The sequence below is a fragment of the Balaenoptera acutorostrata genome, chromosome X (assembly GCF_949987535.1).
Source record: "Balaenoptera acutorostrata chromosome X, mBalAcu1.1, whole genome shotgun sequence".
NCBI lineage: Eukaryota > Metazoa > Chordata > Mammalia > Artiodactyla > Balaenopteridae > Balaenoptera > Balaenoptera acutorostrata.
The window spans coordinates 42,094,134-42,120,923 of record NC_080085.1 but is presented as its reverse complement, the minus strand read 5'-3'; the positions used below and the strand labels follow the sequence as shown (position 1 = coordinate 42,120,923).

General features: G+C 51.4%; 2 protein-coding genes across 2 annotated transcripts; both read left to right on the top strand.

Moving 5' to 3' along the window:
* Nucleotides 1-1,105: 1,105 nt before the first annotated feature.
* On the top strand, nt 1,106-15,042 carry ELK1 (ETS transcription factor ELK1). The gene is made up of 6 exons (XM_007180272.2): nt 1,106-1,265; nt 8,222-8,465; nt 11,149-11,598; nt 12,299-12,763; nt 13,451-13,552; nt 13,638-15,042. Exons 2-6 carry the CDS (start codon nt 8,256-8,258, stop codon nt 13,734-13,736), a joined length of 1,326 nt encoding a protein of 441 aa, XP_007180334.2. The 5' UTR covers nt 1,106-1,265; nt 8,222-8,255; the 3' UTR covers nt 13,737-15,042.
* A 4,264-nt stretch (nt 15,043-19,306) lies between these two features.
* Nucleotides 19,307-24,905, top strand: CFP (complement factor properdin). The gene is given in 10 exon segments (XM_007180270.3): nt 19,307-19,621; nt 19,705-19,855; nt 21,037-21,212; nt 21,687-21,857; nt 21,995-22,186; nt 22,377-22,550; nt 22,802-22,993; nt 23,153-23,264; nt 24,676-24,814; nt 24,816-24,905. Coding segments are annotated over 10 exon segments (1,410 nt in total). The 5' UTR covers nt 19,307-19,545; the 3' UTR covers nt 24,843-24,905.
* Nucleotides 24,906-26,790: the final 1,885 nt, after the last annotated feature.

The window sequence follows — 26,790 nt, the reverse complement described above, 5'->3', positions numbered from 1 at the left end:
CTAAAGCACAAAGTTACTAGGAGGCCCAGAGATCCAGTCTGTGTGGAACCTTTAAAAACCACTGAAGTCCCGCCTTCAGCCTGTCCCCTGGCAGAATGTGCCACTTGACTTTCTGCTTTGCCCTCTATACCATCGCCTTGACAACCTGGGCCCCCACCTGACCCTTCCATTTCTTTTCCTGTACAATAGTCTTTGAATTACCTTAGAGAATGGGCCAATTCAGGGTGGAGGTTTGCTCCCCAAGGCAGCCTTTCACTCCTGGCCCTAGGGTTTACCCTTCTCCCACACCCCAATCGTTTCTCAGGTACCTTAAATTACACCCACGCCCGTCTAGGCCCAACCTTGGCCTTGCCCCAGCTTCTAATTATCAATAGTTCCAGCTACCAGCAATGGGCCTAGGGCTGATCCCGCCCTCCCTGGTCCAGCCCCTATTCTAGGTTGAGTCAAGCTTCCGCCAATCGATGCAGAGCCTGGTTCCACCGGTTTATTACTAGCTGCAGCTCGACTCGCCCTCGTAGGCATTTAGTTTCCGCCACTCAACACTCCTTCGCTTGTCTGGCAGCTGCTCGGTTCTAAATTCGTCTTTTCTAGCCAATCACTACAGAGTTACCCTGCCCGCCTACGCAGAACCCTTGCCAGACCTCCTCCCTGCGGGCTGCTACGCCTGTGTACTTCTATACAAGTCCCGCTTCCGCTGAGCTGCGTAGAGTTTGGCACCGCCCCGTTAGGGGTTCTGGCAGCTAAGAGTCCCTCGGCCGCCAATCAGCAGAAAGCAGGGCCTAACCACCCCTATCCTCGGACGCTGGCTGTCTTCCATCAATCCCATATAGGCCAATCAGTGCGAGGCAGGCGTCCCCCGAACCTTGCTGTCGCCCATGACCTAGCCATCTGTCTTGAACCAATCAGCGTGGAGCACTGGGAGGGGCCGAGCACGCCCCCTCGGAACCCAGGTGACCATCTGCGTTCCACCAGTTCCCCTCGGGCCAATCACAACATAGCTCTGTGGAGCAAGGCCCGCCTCCCCAGCCCTGGAAGCCGCGCCGTCGATCCACGGTGCTTTGGCCAATCAGCGAGCAGCGGAACGTTCGGCTCCTCCTTCATGGGCCCACGTGAGCAGTGGGGAAACGCAGGGGCGGCTTCTAGGTGCTGCCGCCGCAACCGCTGCCGCCACCGCCGCCTCGGAGCCCGGGCCTGGGGGGCGGTAGGGCCGCGCATGGAGCCCCCGCCCCCCGGAGCTGCCAACACCGCCGCTGCGCTACACACAGGTGAGCCCGGGGCCCGGAGGGTGGAGGGCCCGGTCCGTGACCCTATGTATCCTTCCCGCCCCCGCGCGGGGGGATGTGGCTTGGCCCATGGCCTGCTGGTGTTCGACTCCCCACCACCACCACCTCGGCTGGTGGACCTACCTGTGCCATTGTCCCCTCCCTTTGGCCCTTTGCCCCGTGGCTTAACCTCCCTTCCTGTTTTATAATGGGTCGGTCTGCGTGTTTGTATTTCTTCCCACCCCACCTTACAGTAGACTCGGCCGTGGTCTTGCCCCAGATCCCCGCTTGTAGGGAACCAGTCTCCGGCAATGTCCACCTCCTTGACAGTAGGTGCGTCTGAGTGTTTGTATTCTCCTGTCCTCAACTTTCAGGGGCCCCGTTTGTGGCCTTGTTTTTTCATCCTTACTGTTTCTGTAGTGAGTCAGTCCGTAGCGTTGTACCCACCCCCCCAACAGTGAGTTAATCTGTGAATTTGTATTCCTGCCTCCAATCCCCCAATGCATCAGTCCATGGCTTTATCAAACACACACACACACACACACCATTTTACAGTGGATCAGTCTACATGCTTGTTTTCACGTCCTCCTGCTTATCAGCACATTGCCCTGTCCTCCCTTTTTTGTAGACTATCAGTCCAGTCCTTGGGCTTCTCCCTTCCTTTTAATAGTGGGTCAGTTTAGTGCTTTATATCTCCCCATTTTCAGTAGCCCAGTCCATGGCCTTGTCCCCCTCTCCTTTTAATCAGTCTGTGGGGTGGCTTTTCTCCCTCTCCACTATTGTGCAGGAGTCAATGTGCTTTTCTGCTCTCCTTGCCCCTAGTAAATAAGGTGAGCCTTTACACACACACACACACACACCTTTGCAGTGGATCTGTTCATTGGCCTTCCTGCCACCCATGTGATTGCATTCACACCCCTCCAGTGTACCCTCCTGTGAGTCCAGTGCTTTGTAATCCCTCCAGGAGGGTCAGCCTGTGTGCTTTTATTTCCCCGCTCCTTTCCTTGTGGTGGATCAGTCTGTGGCCTTCCCTGCCACCCTCCCTCCTTCTTAATAGTGGATCAGCCTGTGTGCTTGTTGAACCCAGGACTTTTTTACTCTAGAACACACCCTCTCATACACAACTCTTAACCACTAAGACATCCTGCCTCCCTCCAGTAAATGAATACATTCGTGATAGTGATAATGCCAGTAGGAGCTAACACTTATTGAGCACCTGCTGTGTACCAGGCAAAATGCTGTATGTTAATGAGCTCATTTAATCCACCCTATGAGCTAGGTACTGAGGGAAGTTTGGCATAGGGAGGTTAAATACCTTACACAGAGGTGATCAGTAGGTACCAGGTTAGGTTGCCCCTCAGAACATAGGATAATTTTTGAGGCTTTCCTCTCTCGTTTCATCTCACCTCACGCGAGGCCCCACTCCTTAAAAACCAAATTAGTTCCCATCTCCACGCTTTTGTTTTTGCTGTTCCCTCTGCCTGCAGAGCTGTCTCCATTCCACACCTTGTCTCAGCACCCATCCACCCCCGATCCCAGCAGCTATGTGACCTTAGTGGTTTAACCACTTTCTCTCTGCACCTTTTTCCTCACTGGTTAAATGGGGGAATCAGAACTAGAATACCCTCCAATGTAAATAAAGAATACCTGTGAGTTAATAAAACAAGTAACTTCTCTGGCCTTACCTCCTACTCACCGCCCCCCCCCCCAACTCTGTTCCAGCCACATTGGCCTCCTAACTCATCCTCAAAAACACCAGGTGTGACCCAGCCTTGGGGCCTTTGCCTTGGCTATTTTTTCTGCCCAGAACGCTCTACCCCCATCTCTGTGTGGATCCTTTCAGGGCTCTGTTCAAATGTCAACCCGTCCCTGACCATCTGAACCTGCACACCCAGCAAGACTTAGACCCCTTCTCTGCTTTATTTGTGTCTTTCCCCTTTATCACTGTCAGGCACACTGTATAGTTTACCAGTTTGTCATATTTATTGTCTTTCTCCGTTAGAATGGGAGTCCCATGAGGGACTCTTTTTGTCTGCTTATTCACTGCTGGGTCTCCAGCACCTAAAATTCTTATCCAGTACTTGATAAGAATTTATTGCACGAATGAATGGGAAAAATATAATATCAGACAAATCAGGGTGGGAGGCAGATGGAGATGAAGAGGGCATAAGAGAGCTAGTTAAAAGAGGCTGGTTAGTCGGGACTGTTCATTCAACAAACACTTACAGAGCACCTACAGAGCACCAGGCATTCTAGGTGCTGGGGATATGGGAGGGAACAAAACAGGCAGAAATTCCTGCCTTTGTGGAGCAGACATTTGCTAAGAGTGCAGACTATATAAATAAGTCTAATTAGTTAGTATGTTAGACAAGTGCTAAGGAGGAAAAGTGAAGTAGGGAAGGTAGGAATAGAGTATCAGGGTGGTTGAAATCTTAGGCACAGGGCAGGCCTCACTTAGAAGGTGCTTCTTGAATTAAGGCCTGAAGGAGTTCAGGAAGGGAGCCATAATGCCTAGGGAAAGAGTGTACCAGGCAGAAGGAACAGCCGGTGCAAAGGCCCTGAGGTGGGATTGTGCCTGGCATGTTCAAGGGCCATGAAGGAGGCCAGAGTGGCTGGAGCAGAGTGGAGGGAGAGGTAGGAGGCAAGGTCAGAAAGCTGGTGGGAGCCAGATAGTGAGGCCATGCTGATACATAAGATTGTGGGGGAGGGGCTGGGGAGGGAGTAGAGTGTCAAGCCAGCTAATCGTAACATTTGAGTATCTGCTATGTCCCAGAGATAACTTTTCTAAGTCCTTTACATATACTGACCTTTAATCCTCACAAAAGCCTTTGAGAGTAGGTGTATCTTGCAGATACTTTACTTTGAGGGTGACATATCCGTCATTTTACAGGTACAGAAACAGAGCCAGAGAGGTTGAGTAACTTGCTCAAGGTCACACAGCTAGAACAGGACAGGAGTATGAGGCTGGAGACCCAGAGAGAAGAACAGATCTGCAAGGGCAGACAGGTTATTCGGCACATTGGATCACACAGAGGAAGAATTAATTCTGCCTGGGAGATACCAGAACTTGATGATGTGTGTAATAAAGGGTTCATCATGTGTGGGGAAGGGGGAAGGGCACTCCTGGCAGGGAGAACAGCACATACATATTCTGAGATGGGAACTGGATTAACTCAGGGTGCCCATGCCAAGCTTGGGCCCACCTCAGAGCCTTTGTGCACACTGTTCCCTGTGCTTGAAGCACCCTTCCCACAGATGTCAGCATGGCTTGCTATCTCCCCTCCTTCAGATCTCTGCTTAAATGTCACTTCCTCAGGGAAGCCCTCCCTGCTCACCCTGTGTAAAATAGCATCCCTGTCCCCCTGTAGGATCTTACCCTTCTGTTTTGCTCTATAGAGAGCTGATGGAGCAAGGTGGCCAGGATCACTGCCTAGTGCCAAACTGCCTGGGTTTGAACCCTGGCTCTGCTAACTTCCAGCTGTGTGACCTTAGGCAAGTTAACTTAACTTCTCTGTGCCTCCATTTCCTCATCTGGAAAACGGGAGGGTAATAATAATGCCCACGCATAGTGTTGGTTTGAGGATTGAATGAGTTAAGTGACTAAAATGGTTTGCAGTACACAGTAAGGGCTCTGTGACTGGTTCCTATTTTTTAGATTAGTATTATTATTTCCTGGCATACACGTAGGTATCTCACAGGGCCTCTGAGACTGACCATCTCCAAAACTGATCTCCCGATCTCCCCTCAAAACCTGCTCTCCCGCAGTGCTGCCATCTCAGGTGATCAGGCCACAAACCTAGAATCACCTTTGGCACCTCTCTTACCCCACCCCACCCCCATCCTATCTGCCAGCAAATCCTGTTCGCTCTGCCTTGAGATTTTATCCAGAACTCAGCCACTTCTCGCCAGTTCCACTGCTGCCACCACCATCTCTTACGTGGACTATTGCAGTAGCCTCTTCAGCCCGTACAGTTGGTTCTCCTCACAACAGCCAGAGGGATCCTGTTAAAATCCAAATCACAGCCTGTCACCCCTCTATTCACAGCCTTCTCATGGCTCCTGTCTCACTCAGAGTCAATGTCAAAGCCCTTCCAGGGCCCGAAAAAGCCTTACTCAGTCTGGCCCCTGCTGCCCCTCTGTTCTCATCTCCTGGTACTTTCCCCTCACTGCCTTCTCTCTGACCACGCCAGACTCCTTTCCCTTCCTCTGACCTGACAGGCTCTCCAGCCTCAGGGCCTTTCACCCTGGCTGTTTCCTCTGCCTGGATGGCTGCTCCCCAGGTTGTCACAGACCTGACGCCTTCACCTCTCTTAGGTCTTTCCTCAAATATCACCTCGTGACTACCCTCCCCTGACTACCCTTTCAAAAATAAGAACTCCTTCCCTGCTTCGTTTTTTTTTTTTTCCCCCGGAGCTCTTATCACCATCTGACATAGTCTTGTTTATCTTGTTTCTTGTCTGTCTTCCCCACTAAAATGTGAATTCTGCCAGAGCAGGGATTTTTGACTGTTGTATTCACTGCTGTATCCCCAGCACCTGGCCCACAGTAGGCCCTCCAAAAATGCTTGCTAAATGAACGAAATAAAGAGAAGTAAACACATCTGAGTGAGGCATATGACTAGAACTCTTATTAGGGGTCACATGGGAGACGTGATAATAAACAAAATACAAAACCCCATGTGCTGCGGAGGCTTGAAGCCAACCGTCAGGTTTCACCTTAAGTAAAAGATTCTGTGGCTACTGAAAGAGGAACTGGTAGAATTGCCTGTTGTCGCCACCAGGAGTCACACTGGTCTCTTTGTGCCTCTGAAACAAACAGGCCTTCCAAATAAACCCAGCAAGGTCTCTGATCATGGGACTCTGATCTGGACACTTCGTGGCCTTGTGACTTACATAATTGCCTAAAATTGTGTCTGCAGAATGAACTTCGAAACAGCTCAGACATAAGAGGATCAGACTGTATTTCATTACAGATTAAAGACTCAAGCTATAAATAATAGAGGGAGGTTCTTTGAAACCTTCCGATTTGGAAGGTCTTGTTCTTAACCCAATAGTCCCAGCTGGGTGAACAGTTGATTGATGAAAGCTCATTCCTTAAGGAAAAGGAACCTCATGTTTATTTCCAATTCACACTCAGCAAAGGGAGCAGTTATGGGGTGGGGGGGCGGGGCCGGGAGGGTCCTGTTCTCTGCTCGACATGCTGAGGGAGCAGTCAGTGCAAGGGGCAGTTTAGTCTAATGGTTGAAAAGATCAGACACCTGGAACTTGGCTGCCTGTGTCCAAATCCTGGCTCTGCCACTTAGGGCTGTGTGGCCTGTACATGTCATTTAGACATTTTGTGCCTCTGCTTCCTCATTTGTAAATTAGAGATAATAAGAGTACCTATTTCCCAAAGTTGTGATGAGAGAGAAATGAGTCAATAGCTATAGAAATAGCAATCCAGGTGTACATGCCCTTATCTAAAACCCTTGGGGCCAGATGTGTTTCACAATTTTGAATTTTTCAGATTTTAGAAAGGTGACAAGGTATACATACAAGATGTTACATAACACCCTTAGTGGGCTCTGTAATCAGCCACATTCAGATTTCTGCAGCAAGATGTATGAACAGTCACACCAAGTGAGGATCAGTGAAGACCACAAAAGGCCTTATTTTGTTTCAGATCAGGTTTTGGCATAGCAGATAAGGAATTATGAACAAATTAGAAACTAATATTTCATAAGAGCTTATCATACCCCAGGCGTAGTATATTTAATCTGTACGATAACCCTATGAGCTAGGTGGTATTATTATTATCCCTATTTTACAGATGGGAAAATTGAGGCACAAGAGGTTAAAGAACATGCCCAGTGTCACACTGCTAATAAGTAGCAGAACCAGGATTCCAGCCCTGGTGGTCTGGCTCTGGAGAGGCTGATTGTCCAGTAGGCCATATTGCCTCTGATTGGTACAATGCCTGGCATGTATTTAGCACTCAATAAATGTTCATTATTGCTGTTGTCAAGAAGGAGAACACAGAGGGACAGAGATGGGTCAGAGGAGCGTGGGGTAGAGAGACAGAAGAGAGCAGACATTCAGTGTTAGGAATTTTCATAAAGGCAAGGCCCTTGGGGTTGGGAACTGAACGATGGAGAAGACTTCTAGGCAGAGGAAGGGAACCCAGCATGAAGTGAACAGCCTTTGCGAGGAGCTGGCAGAAGGAACCTCCTGGAAAACTTAATATTTGATGTGGTAGAAGATGCAAATGAAAATGTTCAGGTGAGGGGCCTTATTCTAGTTTTCTATTCGTGCTGTAACAAATTATAACAAACTTTTAACTGCTTAAAACACAAATTATTCTCTTAGACTTCTGGAGGTCCGAAGGCCAGCACAGGTCTCACCAGGCTAAAATCCAGGTGTCGGCAGGGCTGTATTCCTTTCCAGAAGCTCCAGGGGATGATCCATTTCCTGTTCGTTTAGGTTGCTGGCAGAATTCAATTCCTTGAGGTTGTAGGATCTGTATAAAATAAATAAGCAACAAGGGTATATTGTAACCACAAAAAAAAGTTCATGTGATGAGATTGAGCTCACCCAAATAGTCTCTAGCTTAAGGCCCATAACCTTAAACTCACCTGCAACGTTCTTTTTGCCAGGTAACATAATATACTCACAGGTTCCAGAAATTAGGATGTGGACATCTTTGGGTGAGGGGCATTATTCTGCGTGTCACAGTCTGCCCTCTGGCCCCCAGAGGTTCACATTTGTCCCACACGCAGAAGACATTGATGCTATCCTAGCATCCCCAGAAGTCTCATCACATTACAGGAGTCATCCAAAGCCAGGCTAAGGGCGTTCAGGGAATGGTGGTGGCAGTTGGGGACAGAGGTGGAGGCAAGATGGCAAGAAAGGAATCCTCCTCCTGCTGACCTCTTCCCCTTCCTGTGTCTGCAACCTCTCAGCTCTGAGCTTTCTGCTCTCCAGGTACCCCTGGGATGGCGTGAGCGCTCCCCCAACAATGGACCCTTCTGTGACGCTGTGGCAGTTTCTGCTGCAGCTGTTGAGAGAGCAAGGCAATGGCCACATCATCTCCTGGACCTCCCGGGATGGCGGTGAGTTCAAGCTGGTGGATGCTGAGGAGGTGGCCCGGCTCTGGGGGCTGCGCAAGAATAAGACCAACATGAATTATGACAAGCTCAGCCGGGCCTTGCGGTACTACTATGATAAGGTAAGGTGTCTGAGACTAGGGCCAGGAACCCCACCCCCTGGCCTGTGCCAAACATTTAAATCAGTTATGTCATTTTCTTGACTAAATTGATAGAGCTCTAACTTTGAAAACGATATTAAAATTTACCATTTCTTACCCCATCCTCTGGTACTCTTACACGAACGTGGGGGCCCCTAAGCATTTATCTCAGTTGTTTTATTTTCTTGTATTTTATTTTAGCTTTGGCTAAAACCTTCATAGCACCATTAACACTGACCCCCTACTCACTCCACTCTCTCTGAGATCCCCAAAGTCCTGCTGTCCCACCATGCCCCGCACGACATTTCATCTTCTTGCCTTATTCCTCTGGCCAAAACTTTTGAAAACTCTTAGTAGTGACTCTTCCTCATCCTAGGCCAGTCCTGGGCTCCCCCAGTTATTTCATAATCTCTTATCCCAGAATAAGAATTCTAGAATATCCTTATTCTTAGAATCAAAGCCTCCATGACAGCATTATACTAACCTTTCCTTACCTCATTCTCCAGGACCCTCAACGTTTTTATCAATTCTTTTTATCTCTTATTCCGTTAGCTAAGACCTCCAAAACAACATGTATAATGCCCGCTCCACACCCCATCCTCTTGTATTCCCAGAGCAACACTGGTCCACTCCAATATTTATATCAATTATTTTAATTTATCATCTTATTCCTATAGCTAAAATTGTACATTTTCCTTATCTTATCCTTTCAGACTCCCAAACCAGTGCTAGATAACCCCCCCATATTTATACCAGTTATTTCAGTTTTTTATTTCTTTTGTTTTAAAAGTATTTATTTATTTATTTATTTATTTATTTATTTTTAATAAACCTGCACCGGGTCTTAGTTGTGGCATGCAGGATCTTCGTTGCTGCGTGTGGGATCTTTAGTTGCAGCACGTGAGATCTTTAGTTGTGGCATGAGGGCTCTTAGTTGCGGCACGCGGGATCTAATTCCCTGACCAGGGGTCAAACCCGGGCCCCCTGCATTGGGAGCGTGGAGTCTTAACCACTGGACCACCAGGGAAGTCCCGTCAGTTTCTTATTTCTTTACCTGAAACTTCCAAAACAATATTTTTCATCTTCCAGTTTTATTGTGATATAATTGACACACAGCACTGTATAAGTTTAAGGTGACAGCATAGTGATTTGACTTACATACAGCAAGAAATGTTCATCACGATAAGTTTAATGAACGTCCATCATCTCATATAGATACAAAATTTTAAAAAAGGAAGAAAAAATCTTGTGATGAGGACTCTTAGGATTTACCCTCTTAACAACTTTGATATATAACATACAGCAGTGTGGATCATATTTATCATGTTGTACATTACATCCCTAGTACTTATTTTTCTTATAACTGAAAGTGTGTACCTTTTGACTGCCTTCATCCAATTCCCCTTCCTTTCAACCCCCTTTGCAACTTCCAAAACAATATTAATGAATCTCGTTTTTCATTCCTTTTCTGAGAAACACAGACCCACCCTGTGAGATACATGACCAACACTTAAGATGTCCCCAGGGTGCTCTAGTGCCCTCCAGATGCCTGTTGTCCCCCAGAACAGCCCTGGACCTGTGCTTCACACCCTTAACTCATTTATAGCATTTATTCCATTTTTATATTTTAATCCTTTAGCTCAAACCTCTATAACAATATTAATAATGAGGTTGCCTCACTCTGTGCTCTGAGACCACCAGAATATCCCTGAGACCCTCCAGACCTGTCGTGAAATACCCCAAACGTGCTCTGTGACCCACCCAAGCCAGCCTTAAGATTCTCCCAATATTTATACCAGTATTTTAAATTCTTGTTAGTTGCTATCAGTGACTTCATTTTCCAATTGCCTCAGCTTAAACCTCCCCAACAGTATTAAGAATGAGGCTCCCCATCCTGTCCCCCCTGATGACCTTGCCCTGTTCCACGTCTGTGTCAAGAGCTTTAAATAATCCTGTAATAATTCATGTTTATTAACAATTCATCACCACATTCTTCTACATTCATTTAGTCTCTTCCAACATTTATTATCAGTGACTTCATTTTCCTGTCTTACTGTGTAAACTAGACTCCAAAACTGTCCTGGCAGCCAGCCCCAGGGCCTGGCCCTGTTAGCCCACAGACACTCCTGGTTCCTGGAGCCAGGAGGAAAGCCTGCTCCTGGATCTACTCCCCTAGGTGGGCCCCAGTGTGGAGAGGAGCCCGTGGGTGTGGCTGTGTGTATCTGAGGTGGGGGTGGGGGAATTGGACAGAGGGAGATGCAGAGAGTGTGACAGAGGGAGACTTGGAGGGGGATGGACAGGAAGGAGACGTGGAGGGGAGAAGGGCATTCGACTAAAGGAAGGATTATGGGGGGGGGGAACAGAAAAGGAGGAGAAGCTGGGGGAGAATACAGAGAGGGGAATCAGGTTGGGGGAGAGCGGTAGAAACTGGAGGACAACGGAGGAGACCCCAAATTGAGAGATGGGTGAGATGTGAAAGAAGCTGGGAGGGGGAACCTATGGGGGGGCAGACACTGAGGTGGGACGGTGTATATGTAAAAGGACAGGAGAGGGGCACGAGGAAAGAAAGGCACTATAGGAGACAACACCCCTTCACCCCCTCACCATCCGCACCCTCCCTGGCCCTTTCTTCTAAGACCCTCTATCCTGTCTCCCCCCTTCCCAGAACATCATCCGCAAAGTGAGTGGCCAGAAGTTCGTCTACAAGTTTGTGTCCTACCCCGAGGTCGCGGGGTGCTCCACTGAGGACTGCCCGCCCCAGCCTGAGGTGTCTGTCACCTCCACTGTGGCAAATGTGGGCACCACAGCTGTACACGCCGTCCCCGGGGACACTGCCTCTGGGAAGCCAGGCACACCCAAGGGTGCAGGAGTGGCAGGCCCAGGTGGCTTGGCGCGCAGCAGCCGGAACGATTACATGCGCTCGGGCCTCTATTCCACCTTCACCATCCAGTCCCTGCAGCCGCAGCCGCAGCCGCCCTCTCATCCTCGGCCTTCCACAGTGCTCCCCAGCACCGCCCCTGCAGGAGCAGCAGTGCCCCCCTCGGGGAGCAGGAGCACCAGTCCAAGCCCCTTGGAGGCCTGCCTGGAGGCTGAGGAGGCCGGCCTGCCTCTGCAGGTAAGGACTAGAACCCGGAAAGTCAGCAAGAGGAGGGATGTACAATTCCCAAATGAGGAGGGGGGCTGGGAGGAGGGGGGACATAAATGTCCTATTAAAGGAGATATAGTGGAAGGAGGGACACAGAAGTCCCCTTGGAGAAAGGGATGGGGAGGAAAGCTATGCAAAGCCTGGGAAGGAAGAAGGAAATTAAGTACACGACAATTAGCAGTACACCCAACATGTAGTAGGTGTCCTGAATGTGTTTGCTTAATGCACTGGTTCTCACACTTTTAGCACTCATCAGAAAGCACCTGGAGGGCTTTTTAAGCCACAGATTTCGGGGAGCCACCCCCCAGAATGTCTGTTTATGTGGGTCTGTGGATGGGTCTGAGAGTTTGCATTTTTAACAAGTTTCCAGATGAGGCGTATGCTGCTGGTCCATAAAGCAAATTTCTGAGAACCACTGCTTTCGTGAATGGGGGCGGTATCTCCTGGTGTCCCGCCCCTAAAGGCAGCTGTGCCGCTATCAGGTGTCTCACCCCTCCCCTGCCCCCAGATAGGAGGACCTACTCCAGAAGGAGCCCCAGTTCCTTGGCAAAGTCCCACGTCTTATTGGAGGACCTGCTCCCACTACCAGGTCCCGCTTTCCAAGGGAAATAATTGGCTTCACTACCCCAGCAATCCTTAGGCACCCCCTCTGCACTTGTTCCTCTCCCAGGTCATCCTGACCCCACCCGAGGCCCCAAACCTTAAATCCGAAGAGCCAAATATGGAGCCTGGGTTGGGCCGGCCACTCCCCCCAGAAGTCAAAGTGGAAGAGCCCAAGGAAGAGTTAGAAGCCGCAGCCACTGGGGAGGCGGGGTTTGTCCTGGAAGCCGTCAAGGCCGAGCCCTTTGAGCCCAAGGCCGAGCCAGAAGCCCCTCCCGCGGAGGGCGTGCCAGCCCGGCTGCCCGCGGTCGTTATGGAAACTGCGGCGGTGGGCGGCCTTGCGGCTTCCACAACTTCCAGCACGGAGATCGCCCAGCCTCAGAAGGGCCGGAAGCCCCGCGACCTGGAGCTTCCACTCAGCCCGAGCTTGCTGGGTGGGCCGGGACCCGAACGGACTCCGGGATCGGGAACTGGTTCCGGTCTGCAGGCGCCAGGCCCAGCGCTGACGCCTTCCCTGCTACCTACGCACACATTGGTGAGAACCTTCGAAGGGGCGGGGCTGGCACCTGGAATGAATGGGATTGGGGCGGAGTGGGGGTGGGAGGAATTAGACCGACCGCGAGGGCCAATGCGGTTACCTCTGAGTGAGTGGGAGGGTGGAGCCTTCGAGTGGGGTTGGCTGCGCGGAGAGACGGGGCTTGATTGCTACAAGGCGACCGAGCCTGCAATGCTGAGGGGTCGGGTCCCCAAAAGAAGGGCAGGTCTAGGGAGTTCTGTGGGCAGAGACTGAGGGGCCCGAGAGGCTTTCTGCAGGAACTCTTTCTGGGTTGGAGCATAGCTTGAGGAACCTAAGCGGGGCTTTTGGGTCTGGGATTTGCTTGGCGGGTTTCCTGTGAGGTATGCAGGTGGGGGATAAGAGTTGGAAGTTGACCCTGCGCTACTGGGATGGTGAGGTTTGAAAGCGACATGTGGGTGGGGTCTTGTAGGTGGTCTTGCCCAATGAGGCTGGGGTGGGCCCTCAAGAGTTAGGAGGGGTTGTCTGTTTAAAGCTGGAGAGCTGTCACGGGCATGGCCTTAGTAGTTATGGTCCAGGCCTGTGCACTTTTGAGGAGTGATCTCGGAAGTATGAGTGGGAAATCTGAAGGGGCTGGAACCAAGTTCCTTTGGTTTTCCCACACCTGCCCTCTTGCTCACTTGCGCCCCGACCACCCCTTCCCCACAGACCCCGGTGCTGCTGACGCCCAGCTCGCTGCCCCCCAGCATTCACTTCTGGAGCACCCTGAGTCCCATTGCACCCCGTAGCCCGGCCAAGCTCTCCTTCCAGGTAGGATCAGCTCCCCCCATCTTGGAAAGGGTGAGAGATCCTAGCACAGTCCCAATCCATGACCTCTCCCTATTTCTATCCCCAGTTTCCGTCCAGTGGCAGCGCCCAGGTGCACATCCCTTCCATCAGCGTGGATGGCCTCTCAACCCCCGTGGTGCTCTCCCCAGGGCCCCAGAAGCCATGACTATCACCACCACCACCACCACCCCTTTCTGGGGTCACTCCATCCATGCCCTGAACTTCTCTCCAGCCAGCCGTCTCAAGGAGAAACATAGTTCAGCTGACAGACTCGTGCTGTGGTTGTGGTTGGGTGGGGATTCTTAGGAGAAAGGATCTCTCAGTAACCCTTCCGCAGAAAACATACAACTTCTCTCTTCTTGGTCAGTCCCCCAGTGGCCGCTCTTACACGTCTCCTACTGCAGTGGTGGGGACGGTTTATTTATTTATTTTTTGAAGGCCACTGGGAGGAGCCTGGCCCAACTCTTTCGGGGAGGGGGGGTTGGCAAGGGCATCTCCCCCATCTCCACATTTTTTCCCCAAGATGAGATAGTCGGGGTCTGACTTGAGAAGGACCTTTCTTTATTTATTTCTCAGGCTGCCCTTGGGGAGCTGAGGGAGCCCTGTCTCCATTTTGGGGTGTGGGTAGAGGAGCTAGATTGCTGTAGTTTATTATTCCTGGCCCTCCCCAAGGGTCCAGGAAGAATTTGTGCTGTTTAACGGTTTGGGAGTTTTGGCCAAGGAAGGCTCACACCCTTGGAAATGGGAATTTCCACCTCCCCGGCCTTTCTCTCAGACAGCTTGTCCTTTTTCAACCACCTTTTTTGGCCGGGGAGGAATGCCCCTTTTGTTCTTCTTCCCCTGAGAAGCCAATCCTGTGTCTGCCAAACTCCTGGGGTCCTGCCTGTTTCCTCCCAATGGAGGGTTTTTTTTGGGGAGTGGTCCCCGTCTGGGGGGCCCCTCCAACCAGTACTCCAGGTCTCCCTATCCCCCACCCCCTGCCATTTTGATAGTATAATCTATTTTTAAACAGGGCTTTTCAATAGGGGAGAGGGAGGCATCTGTTCCTATATCTGAGATAGGGTGGGTGGGAAGGAAGGGATTTGGGGAGGGGGTCTTCCTGCCTCCCCCAAGTGTTTATTTTTGATACCAAACGTGTATTTTCAGCTCCCTCCCTCCCAGCCCCCCAATTTCCTGCGGGCGGGTACAAAGGACCCTTTAAGTGTCCCTGGAGTTGGGAGGGAGGAATGAGAGACATAAAGCCTGTCCTGTGTGAATTCTAGGCTGGAGAAGGGCGGGTTCAAAGGACTCCTGGGTTCACCTCCCGTCAGCACCGGCCCAGCCTGGGCCTGGGAACCTGGGGGTTGGTGATTTGGGGGACGGTGCTACACCTGTCTCCACTGTTTGTTTTACTTCCCCAAAAATGGATCTTTTTTTCTAAGAGTCCCAGAGAATGGGGAATTGTTCCTGTAAATATATATTTTTAAAGGTGATGCTGGAGGCTGCTAGCATTTTTGTTCCCCCTAAAGCCATTGGAAGTAACTGTGTACAGAGGCGTGACTCTATGTGAAAGGCGGTGACGGTGTGAGATTGATCGTGAGGGTGAGAGAGCATGGTGGTGTGTGTCCGAAACAGTGGTAGAGACTGTAGATTGGTAACCAGGTGTGTGAAAAAGAGAAAACTATGGAAAGCTGTGATTGCGCACGTTCGTTTGTGAAGCCATGTGTTGAGAGAGTGGAAGTTGTAACCGCAAACTTGACATTGTGCCTATGTGAGAAATCGTGGCTGGGTGGCAGAAAACCACCGTAAGACTGAACGAGTGATTAAGGTACTATACGAGAAACTGGTGGTGTGTGTGAAATAACGTTTATGAGAAGGAAGTGGGGACTGTGCATCAGTCACTGTTGAACAGGCTGATGGTGAGCAAAACAGACTGAGTAACCAAAACAACGTGTGAGAGCCTGTACGAGCACGAAAGTGCCATAGAGATCGTCAGGGACCGTGCGTAGGTAAGGAACTTCACTGTAAGTAAGCAGGTGACTCAGTGTTTGGGAGATGGCTTGTGCGTGAAACTGTTCACGCAAGGCTGTTGGATCAACTAAAGTAATGGGAGCGTATGTGTGAGAGGTTGATGGTATGAGAGAAAATGGCTGTGAGGCCAGATGGGTGCCTGAGACGTAAGATACCAGAATACACAATTGTGTGTATGAAAACCGTTCCTGTGAGACTAAACTAACAAAGACTGTGTGAGAGACTGAGAAAATGTGGCCGCGACTGGAAGAGCGTGAGAGGCTGTAATTGTGTGTGTGTGTGTGTGTGTGTGTGTGTGTGTACTTCAGCCTAGTGGCAGATTGATTTGCAGTTACTACTCCAGTCTAGCCCACAGGTTCAGGGACTCTGAAAGTGTAAGAGAAAATGATGGTGAGACTGAGTGAGTGAAAGTGAGCTAGAGACCACCTCACTGTGAGTGAGAGGCGATGAGTAAAAAAGAAGGAAGTCAGTGCCGCCTGAGAGAAAACTGATGACTGAGCAGCGTGTGAGAGTGTGAAACGTTTCATGAAAGACTGTAAACCGGAGACTACATGCTGGTGAAAAACTGAGAAAATGAAACAGAGTAAATGAGACACAGAGACCATGCGATCAGTGTGTGTGAGAAACCACTGAGGCTGTAATTGTGTCTGAGGGTACACGATACGCTGGCTGGATGCAGCAGATGATGGTGTAAATGACTAAGACGGGCCACGAGAGGCTGTGTGTGTGAGACTTACTGAGAGCCTAGTAACGTTGGTGAATTAGTGATGACAGGATGTCAGAGGCTGAGTGAGGGCAAGTGACCGTGACACTGATTGGGTGACTGAGAGTGTCTGAGAAAACGAGTGAGAGTGTCTGAGAAACTGTGGGTCTGTGTAAAACTGCAAGAGACTTTATTAAAGGCTGTAGAGCAAGGACTGGGCATGTTGGAAGCTGCTTGCAAAGAAATGTGAGACTAGGCGACTAAGACGGTGTCTGAGACTCTGTGCGATTGTGTATGCGTGTGAAACTCAGCATAGTGACTGGGTGTGCAGAATGGGTGCGAGTGTGAAGAGGTGGGAGAAAGAGTGATTGTGGGTGTGGGTGTGGGTGTGTGCGTGAGAAACTTCCAGAGAGACCACTGGTGGCTAAAATCACTAACCATTTGTGTATGTGAGAAAATGACGGCCCGAGCGAACGGTGGAAACATCCTATCAAAAGGCGTGACTCTGTGTGGATGTGCAAAACTGACCCGTGAGGGTAACTGTGGTCTTGGCCGAAGGAGACCATAGTAAGACTGGGGGCCAATGACAGTAAACAACTCCCTGAGTGGCTGAAAGAGGCTGTGCATTTGAGTATGTATGTGAGCTTGTTCGTAAGAGACTATAGTAGAGGCTAAATTCAGAAGTGTGTGTGTAAGTATGTAAAAAAAAAGAAAAAGAGAAAATGAGGCTGAATTCGTGTGTGAGAGCCCATGGATGGAATGTGCCAGGCCTAGAGGAAGGCCCTCTTCCATCTGTCCTCTTCCTCCTCAGGCCCCTGGGCTGGCTTCTCCCGGTTCTCCAAAACGTGAAATGCTGGAGTTCGCCGGGGCTTTGCCTGGGCTTCCCTTCCCTCTTCTCACGAGCCAAGCCCTCTCCAGGTGGTCTGGTCCAGTCCCGGCACTTGAGACACTACTTCTCCCTGCCGTGATGCTCGCATTTTTACCTCCAATCCAGATTATTCCTCTTCACGCTTATCAGAATCTCTAAAGCTCTATTTATTGCATTTATTTATTCATTCAGCAGAGGTTTATTGAGCACCTACTGTTTGCTGGTGCCCATCCAGGACCTCCAGACACAGCAGTTAACACACCAGACACAAATCCCTGCCTTTGTGGAGCTGGCATTTTAGTGAGGACAACAGACAAATACATCATATTAGGTGGTGTTGCAGTGATTACATGAGATAAGACTCAATCTTTGTTTAAATAAGAAATCTGCAGTCATTTTATTGCCCAAACGTGTAGCAGAAGATGAAAGTGGTGACAATCCCCTTCCCAACGAAATCCAGTGAGTAGGTATACAGTTTAGGAACAAAGGAAGTATCGATTATAACATTATTACCAGGGCAACAGGTGATTAGATAAAGCAGCCAACCAGAATTACAGGTTTCTTGGGGAGTTTGTTTTCATAGGCTAACAGCACTGATGTCTGAAGTCCTAGAAGCATAACAAAACCCCTTTGTTCAAAGCACACTTTCAAAGACAGGCTTGTCTTACCAGGAAACAGTACATCTGTAACGGATACGAATGTCAACACACCTTATCACCCATAAAGCAAGACCAGTATTCTTGAGAAGGTTCTGTTTTAACGCCTGGCCAAATCGAATCCTTCAACCTTGTTTTAATTTGCAGAATGGTGTTCCTCCTTGGATGCAGGGGAAATGAGACATTGCCTTCCTAATTCTTAGACTCCTTTTTGTTAATTAAAAAGATTCCTGTTTTTAAAGCAGGCTCTGGAGTTTCACTCATTAGGACTTATTTTAAAAAAACAAAAAAGGCTCTGTGGAGCATGGAAAATGGGCTGCATTGGAATTAATTATTAAGATAAGGGTTACGAAGAATAGTTTTTCTACATGAGATCCACAAAGAAAAGTAAAGGGTCAGGAACTAGAATGATGGGTCTTAAAGTGTGGTCCCCGACCAGCAGGATCAGTGTCACCTGGGACGTTGTTAGAAATTCACATTCTTGAGCCCCACCCCGGACCTACAGAATCAGAAACTGGGGTGGGGCCTGGCAATCTGGATTCAACAAACCTTCCAGATGATTCTGATGCACATATAGGTTTGAGAGCCACTGGGCTAGAGAATGAGAGGTGCCCTACAAAAAGCTGAGGAAGGCTTCTGTGAGGGAGGTGACATTTATTGTCTGCCTCTTTTAGAGCGTAAGTCCCTTGAGGGCCAGGATTTGGGGCTGTCTTGTTGTCTGTTCCAGCCAATGCCCAGAACGACTGGCACCCAATAGTTGCTCAGTAGATGTTGAATCAGTGTATTTAACAAAGAGTGCCTGCTGTATGCCAGGCACTGGGCTAAGGACTTTTAAAAATCTTAACTCCCAATCTTCGCAACATGCCCTATGATGTAGGCTGTGTGTGGGGTGGGGAGGGGTGGCAGGTATTACCTACCCAAGATACTTGATGGAACATGGCCAAGCCAACCACCCCCTTCCTCGGGCCCTGAGGGTGTCCCCAGCTGGCCCCTGGGGCAGTGGATATCCCCAGTTTAGTCCTTCTGAATTCTCCTCCCCATCCTCTTGCCACTTCCCCTTCTCACTTCCCTTGTGCTGACCTCCCCTCCACATTGCTGACCACAATGAACCTCACTTTTAGGAAAGAGGAGGGTGGTGGTGAAGTCAGGATGGAGGATGAAGTAATTACCTCGATGCCCGCTCCACCCCATGAGGAGGGACACGCTGAGCATGCCATGCTCACTTCACCCTTGTTCAACACCCCTGTGAGTTTGGCCCTGTCATTGTGGTAGAGGGCGTGCATTTTACAGGTGGAGAAACTGAGGCTCAGAGAGAGGTTCAAGTGACTTGCTCAAGGTCACACAGCGAGGGAGTTCAATCTTGCTTCCAACTTCCAGGCTCCACTTCCCCCTCAGTAAGAATTTGTCCAAAGAGCATTGATTGAGTGCCACTGGGCTGCTGGGCGGGGCCTAGGGTGTTGGGGACACAGTGACAAAACAGGACCGAGAGTGAGGCAGGAAGTAGGGAGGGGAGAGGAGAGGAGGAAGCTCAGGGACAGAGGTGGCAAGGGAGAGGTCGGAGCTGAAGAGACCTGCACGATACCCTCCCCTCCCCGCCATCCCCCATCACCACCGCTGCCCTTCACCCTCCTAGTTCCTCCTGCCCTTGGTTCCTCTTTCCCGCTGACTCTAGGAGCAGATCAGCCCACACAAAGCCGGGCCTCCTTTCTGGCGGGGCTGCAGGGGTGCAGTGCTCAGCATGCCCACCCGAGTGCAGGCCCACCGGTTACTGCTGCTACTGCTGCCGCTGCCGCTGCTCACCCTGCCAGCCACAGGTGAGTGGGTGGGGGCCCGGCTGGCCCCCAGGGGTGCCTGGGCCCCCCCACACCCCTGACCGTGCTCCCCCGCCCTGTTCCAGGCTCAGACCCTGTACTCTGCTTCACCCAGTATGAGGAATCCACGGGCAAGTGCAAGGGCCTCCTTGGGGGAGGTGTCAGCACGGAAGACTGCTGTCTCAATGCTGACTACGCCTTCCAGGAGCCCGGCAGCAAGCTCTGTATGGCGTGCAGGTTAGGGGGAGCCTGGGGTTTGAGGGGAGGCAGAAAGGACTGTCTGCAGGGCGACCCAGAACTTGGGCTCTGGCCTTCTCTGAGATTCTCAAGCGTGGCTCCAAGGCCCTGATCGTGACCATGACTCCAGGTCTCTCAGCCTCGGCTCTGTTGCCATTTGGGGCCAGAAAATTCTTTGTTGTGAGGGCTGACCTGTGCGTTGCAGGACGTGTTGTAGCATCCCTGGCCTCCCACTAGATGCCAGTGGCAACTTGCAACAACTAAAATGTCTCCAGACAGGTAAAAATCATCCCGAGTTGAGAACTGCCATGGCTTACATGTATTGAGCGCTTCCTGAATACCAGAAGCATTGTGGGTGGGGTGCAGCTCAGGTATTTCTGAAGGTAGCTCAAGTCCCCAGATGGTGATGACAGCTCATACGGAGCACTTACTGTATACAGACACATTGCTGGAGGGGGAGAGTTTGGGCAATTCTGAGGGCAGCTGCAGGTCCCTAATTATAATGACACTTCATATTCATTGAGCACTTCCGGCATACCAGATGCATTGCAGAGGTTGGGGGTAGCCAGAGGATTTCTGAGGGTATCTCTAGTCTCCTAATCGTGATGCCAGCTTACGTGTACTGAGCCCTCTCTGTATGTCAGACGTATTTTCTAACTCTTTACTATATATATCCCAGATACACCATGGGGATGGGGCACTTGGGGATTTTTGAAGGCAGCTCTGGGTCCCTAGTTGTCAACAGGTCCCACCTGTTTAGCATTATGCCATGCAGGGGCTTGGATCTGGGGTATTTCTGATGGGGTCTCTGAGCTCATTGGGATGATGGCTCCTATTTATTATGCACTTCCTGTTTGCCCGCTACCGTGCATGGCTGTGGCCTGGTAGGCTTCTGACAGCAGTTCTGGGCCCCCAGTCCTTGCACTTGTTTACTGCGTGCCTGGCACTGTCCTTGGGGGACTTCAAAGGGTAACTCCAGGTTCCTGATCATGAAGGTAAATGATATTTAAGTATTTGTTGTGTGCCCATTTCCTCCCCAACATCACTAAGAGGTAGATACTCTCATCACTCCATTCCACATACATTTATCCCACACCCCTGTCTGTGCCTACCCACACTCTGGTTCCATACACCATCCTTGTCAGAGCGTGCCAGGATGGGACACGCGTTTCTCTCTGCAGGCTCCCACAATGGTCACCGTGGTCCGAGTGGGTCCCCTGCTCAGTGACCTGCATGGAGGGCTCCCAGCTGCGGCACCGGCGCTGCATAGGCTGGGGCGGGCAATGCCCCGAGAAGGTGGAGCCTGGGAACCTCCAGTGGCAGCTGCGGGCGTGTGAGGACAAGCCGTGCTGTCCTGGTGAGGAGGAGCAGCAAGGCGGGCGAGCACCGTCAGTTACCCGGCACTGGGAACTATCAGGGCAGAAGCCCTGAGGGTGGGAGTGTGCTTCATGTTTGTGAGGTGTCGAGGAGGAGGCCGGCGTGGCTGGAGGAGAGTGGTGGGAGGTGAGGTCAGAGGGGGACTGATCCCTGTGGGCCACAGTGAGGATGTTGGCTTTTATTCTGACTGATGTAGTGATGGCGGAAAAACATGATCTGACCTGGGTTGTGACAGATCCCTCTCGCTGTCAGAACGACAGACTGTATGTGGTGAGTAGTGAAGCAAAGGGACCACTGTGAAGGCTACTGCAATAGTCCAGATGAGCAATGGTGGTGGGCCAGGTGTGGCAGAAACAATGGGCACAGGATTAGCTGATGTGGGATACATGAGGAAGCCTGGACCCCTGAATGACACCACCACCTCCATCTTGTCCCCCTCTTTTCTCTCCCACAGAGATGGGTGGTTGGTCCAACTGGGGGCCCTGGGCATCTTGCTCTGTCACCTGCTCTAAAGGGACCCGGATTCGTCATCGAGCATGTGATCGCCCCACCCCCAAGTGTGGGGGCCACTGCCCAGGAGAGGCACAGGAGTCAGAGGCCTGTGACACCAAACAGGTCTGCCCCAGTGAGTGAGGGCAACCACAGAGCAATGATGTGGGCACCCAGGGTGGGTCTGGGGGTTACAGCAGGGAACTTCCAGGGTGGGAGGACTGCAGCATGCATGACCACACTTGGCATCTCCCCACCCCCACCCCATCACAGCACACGGGGCCTGGGCTGCTTGGGGCCCCTGGGGCCCCTGCTCAGGCACCTGCCACGGTGGACCCAAGGCATCTGAGGAGAGACGAAGCCGCACATGCTCTGCACCTGAGCCCTCCACGCAGCCTCCTGGGAATCCCTGCCCAGGGTCATCCTCTGAGCAGCGGGCCTGCACCGGCCTGCCACCCTGCCCAGGTACTCGGGGATGAGGCCTCTGACACTCTGCTCTTGATTTAGGCACAGATGCTCTGCCATTTCAAGGGACAGCGATCTGAGACCATGTGACCATGGAGCCCTTCGTTTGGGGGCAGCCTGTCTCAAGGGTCTAGGGGCTGAGGGGGGAGATTGAGGTGGCCTTTCTCCCCACTCCTGTCCTCCCCAACAGTGGCTGGTGGCTGGGGGCCATGGGGCGCTGTGAGCCCCTGCCCTGTGACCTGCGGCCTGGGTCAGACTCGGGAACAACGGACATGTGATCGCCCTGTGCCCCAGCACGGGGGCCCCTTCTGTGTCGGTGATGCCACCCGGACCCACGTCTGCAACACGGCCGTGCACTGCCCCGGTCAGTACCCCAAGATGCACCATTTCCATGCCTAAGCCCCCCACCCATCTCTGCTGCCCAGTCCCCGCTGTTAATGCCTTGTTCCTGCCTCTGATTCCTCCATTCCTGGCTCCGATGCCTTGGTTCCAACTCTGATCCCCCTTTCCCACATCTGATCATTCCCACCCCCTCTCCCAGCCCCCATTCCTTCCTCTGAACCCCCTTGCTGGCTCCTTTCTTTGGTGCAAGCCCAGCTGCCCCTGTCTCTGCAGTGAACGGAGAGTGGGAGCTCTGGGCGGAGTGGAGCACCTGCATCCGCCGGAACATAAAACACATCAGCTGCCAGGAGATCCCAGGCCAGCAGACCCGCTCCAGGCTCTGCAAGGGCCGCAAGTTTGATGGACAGCGATGTAGCGGGGAACAACAGGATATCCGGCACTGCTACAACATCCAGCGCTGCCTCTGTGAGTGCCCCCAGAGACCATGCTGTGAGGGTGCGGCAGCCGGTGCAGGGACAGGGGCTTTCTGACTCTCTGCCGCAGACCGCATGTCCCTGCAGCCTCTCTCTCACCACCCCACCAAGACCTCTAATTCTGACTCAGGAACCCCTCCCCTCATGGCAGGGAAAGGCTCCTGGTCGGAGTGGAGTACCTGGGGGCTGTGCATGCCCCCGTGTGGACCCAACCCCATCCGCACCCGCCAGCGCCTCTGCAAGGCCACGCTCCCCAAATTCTCGTGAGTGAGGGGGAAGTGTGCCTTGGAAGGGGTCATGATATTGATATGTCAGCAGTCAGGGTGGGAGAGTTGGCCACCCCCAACCAGGGCTTCCACCACTGGGTCCAAGGTGCCTGTCTGGCCGAGTGCCATCTCGCAGCTGTAGGAAGAGGGGAGAAACTAAAGAAGAAGCTGAGAAAGAGGATGTTGAGGGGAGAATCAGTAGCCTCCGTGCCCTTCAGTGACTCATTCAGTCACTCAGCCATTCTCCCATTCACTCCGTCCTTCCTGTGCCCATGTGCTCTGGCCCCTCAGTTACCCGAGCTTTGACTTGCTCGTTTAGTCACTCATGCCTCCATTCACTTTCTCATTCCCTCAGTCACCCGTGCCCCAAAGCACTCTAAGGCCTTTTTGGCAAAACAGTTGCAGACACACAGAACCCAGATCCCATGGATTCCCCCACGGGATCCAGGTCCGCTGGGCCCTGACAGAAGGCATCTGAGAAATGGTTGGTGTGTGGAAAAGGGACTGCCACCTCAATCTGGGTCCAGGAAGCTGATGGGGCCTCCCCTGGCAGGAGGGGGTTGGGGGAGGCTTTCCCACCATGTAAACTGTGTGAGCAGAGTCCCGGACACAGGTGATCAGCCGCCTGAAGTGTTTCCAGGTGGCCAGGGTGGCCCAGGTGTTGGAGAGGGTTGAAACACTCACTTACCCCTTCCTTATTTCCACATGCATCAAACTACTAGATTAAGTGGCCTCTTCCCAACTCATGGAAAGCCTGCCATCTGGTCTCTGGGTGTGGGGTGTAGAGTGGGTCCAGAAGATGAGTTAGGGGTGTTGAATGGAGGCATGAAGGACTTGACAGAGGGAGGGAATGAATGGAGAAAGGACTGATTGAGAGAATCGGAATGGGAGTGAGTGGAGAGCTTGCCTAGTGGGACAAATAACCCAGGCAAAGACCATTTTGGACATGGGGCTTTGAATAAAGTGGAAGCGAGAACTAGAGATTGACTTGGGGGCAGGGATTTGCACCTAACAACAAGGCTTGAATGCCAGGGCAAGGCATTTGGGTTTTTTCCAGTGGGCAATGGGGAAATAAATAAAAGGTTTTAGAGGTGAGAGAAGGTAGCTCATATCAACAAATAATTACCAGCATTTATTGAGCACTTACTGTGTACCCAACATGACTCTGAGCACTTTACCTGAATCAACTCATTTATCCTCACTCAGCCCAGTGAGGTGGGTATTACTAGTATTCCCATTTTTCAGATGAAGAAAACCGGGGTACAGGGGAGATAAAGAAATTGCCCAATATCTCACAGCTTAAAAAAAATAGTGTTGGGCACACAGTAGGCACTCAATAAGAGTTTGTTGAATGCATTCTTGCCTTCCCTGAGCTTCTCGCCTTCATCCCCCACCCCTAACGCACCAGGCCCACCGTTACCATGGTCGAAGGTCAGGGTGAGAAGAATGTGACCTTCTGGGGGAAACCGTCGGCACTGTGCGATGTGCTGCAAGGGCAGAAGGTGGTGGTGGAGGAGAAACGGCCATGTCTACACGTGCCTCCCTGCGAAAAACCCTGAGGATGAGAAGCTCTAACATCTCTCTCTTCCACTCTGACCCCCTGACCTCTCAGACTTCAATAAACCAGCCTCTTCCCCAGGAGTGGAGCCATGGCATCTTCTAGGCCAAAGAGCGCAGCACAGGCAAAGTCGCAGTGGCCTGTGGTGGAAAACAGTATTTTCCGCCGTGGCCACGGTGTGACAGGAGTGAAGGCGAGTGTCCGTCCCTGCTGTAGCCCTGATGTCTGTCCCCCTTCCCCGCAGTGCCCCGGGTCACCCAGCACGTCCCTCTGCAGAGTCCCGATTTACGAATTACGGGCTTCCTGATTGGCTACCCTCCCTGGCAGGCACTTTCTGATTGGCCAGAGTGCTTGTTTTCCATCTCCCCGCTCCTAAAGCTCCCTCCGCTGGCGGATTCCGCGTCATCCGGCAATGAGGCCTGGCAGGGGTTGGCGCCCCACGGAGCGAACACCTGCACCCACCCACTCCCAACAGCCCAGCTCCAACGCTGCAATTATCGGCGACAAATAGCTCCCGCGAGGCGGGGGGCGGGCTGAGGAAGTGCCTACGAGGTGCTTTGAGCCGGGACAGGGGCAAAGAGAAGCTAGAGTCAGCATCTGCCAGGAGGAGCCCCCAAGACACTCAGACACATTCCTTTAGCGTTTGTTCATTCATTCAACACTTATTAGCATCTACTGTATACTAGAGCTAAGTCTGGGCATCGGGTGGAGGAGGGCTGGTAGAAGGGGAGGACATCTAAGCAAGGGAACAGACTAGAAAGGGTGATCCTTTCATTCGAACATTTTATTCAACACTTACCAACGCCTACTGTATACTAACAATAGCGCTGGACAGCATGGGGGATGGGGAAGAAGAGTCAGAGCCATATGTGTCTCCACAGTGAAGGGAACAAACCCAGGCTGTGTGCCTGGTAGTGTTTTAAGACTTTCCATAGCATGAATTCATTTAATCCACAATGAACATATGAGGTCAATATTATTATCCTCATTTTACCAAGGAGGAAACAGGCACAGATAGGTAGTGGGCTGGACATTTTTGAAACACCATGTCAGGAGCAGAGTTTAGGACTTTGTCCTGTGAGTGGAGGGGCACCTCTGTGTGGGAGGCTTCCGTTGGGAAATCTGTGACACCTGGAGTCTGTCAGGGCGCTCACTTCTCTGGGTCGACTTTCCCTTGTGTAAAATGGGTCAATTGATGGATTGGGGTGAAGATGAAATCGATGGATATTCGGTTATCTTGGAAGGAATGAGCCTAAGTGAGGGGTTCCGGTGCTACTGCCAGGGTATGAGAAAAATATGGGTTTATAAGAAAGTGGAAATTTGGCTCTATGTGTGCGTTATGAGGCACATATCTCTGTGAATGTGTGATATGCAGACCTATGGGTCTGTGCAGGAATTAAGGATGTATTGAGTGTATGTGGAGTGCGTGTGAAGTTACAACCGTGTGCATATAACAGTGTGTAAGTTATAGGAATGTGGGTGTGTGTGCATGCTCATTAAAGTGGCATGAATATGTATGTGTGAGTTATAAACATGGGTACAATACTGATTACGAACATATGTCAAGTGTGTGTGATTCAGAGTCATTGCTCACCAATGCACAACAAAGAAACACATTCTTGGAGCCCCTTCTGTATGTGCCTTCCTGCTGGAGAAGATGAAGCCAGTACAGAGGAGCCTTACCTCTGCCTCAGGGAGTTGAGACACTCCTGCGGTGGGGGTCGGGGGAATCTTCGTTCTTCTGCAAAACAGTCTACCAAAAAATTAATTTCTGGAAAATGAGCCACCTGGAGAAAGGGAATGACACTGGGGGACATGAGTACTAGGAACCTGGCAATGGGGCTACTGGGAAGAGGCAGACTGGAGACAGATTCCTAAGGAGCCCAACTTCTCACTCCCAGAGGAGCCAGAAAGATCTGTAGACCTGCAGCTGCTCCCATCCCCCAGAGAGGGCACCACGGGCCC

Excerpts from the sequence above, each read along its gene's own strand:
- ELK1 (XM_007180272.2), top strand. The coding sequence starts at position 8,256 with ATGGACCCTTCTGTGACGCTGTGGCAGTTTCTGCTGCAGCTGTTGAGA. Across the intron at positions 8,466-11,148 it reads TGCGGTACTACTATGATAAG|AACATCATCCGCAAAGTGAG; the intron begins GTAAGGTGTCTG and ends CCCCCTTCCCAG. Across the intron at positions 11,599-12,298 it reads AGGCCGGCCTGCCTCTGCAG|GTCATCCTGACCCCACCCGA; the intron begins GTAAGGACTAGA and ends TTCCTCTCCCAG.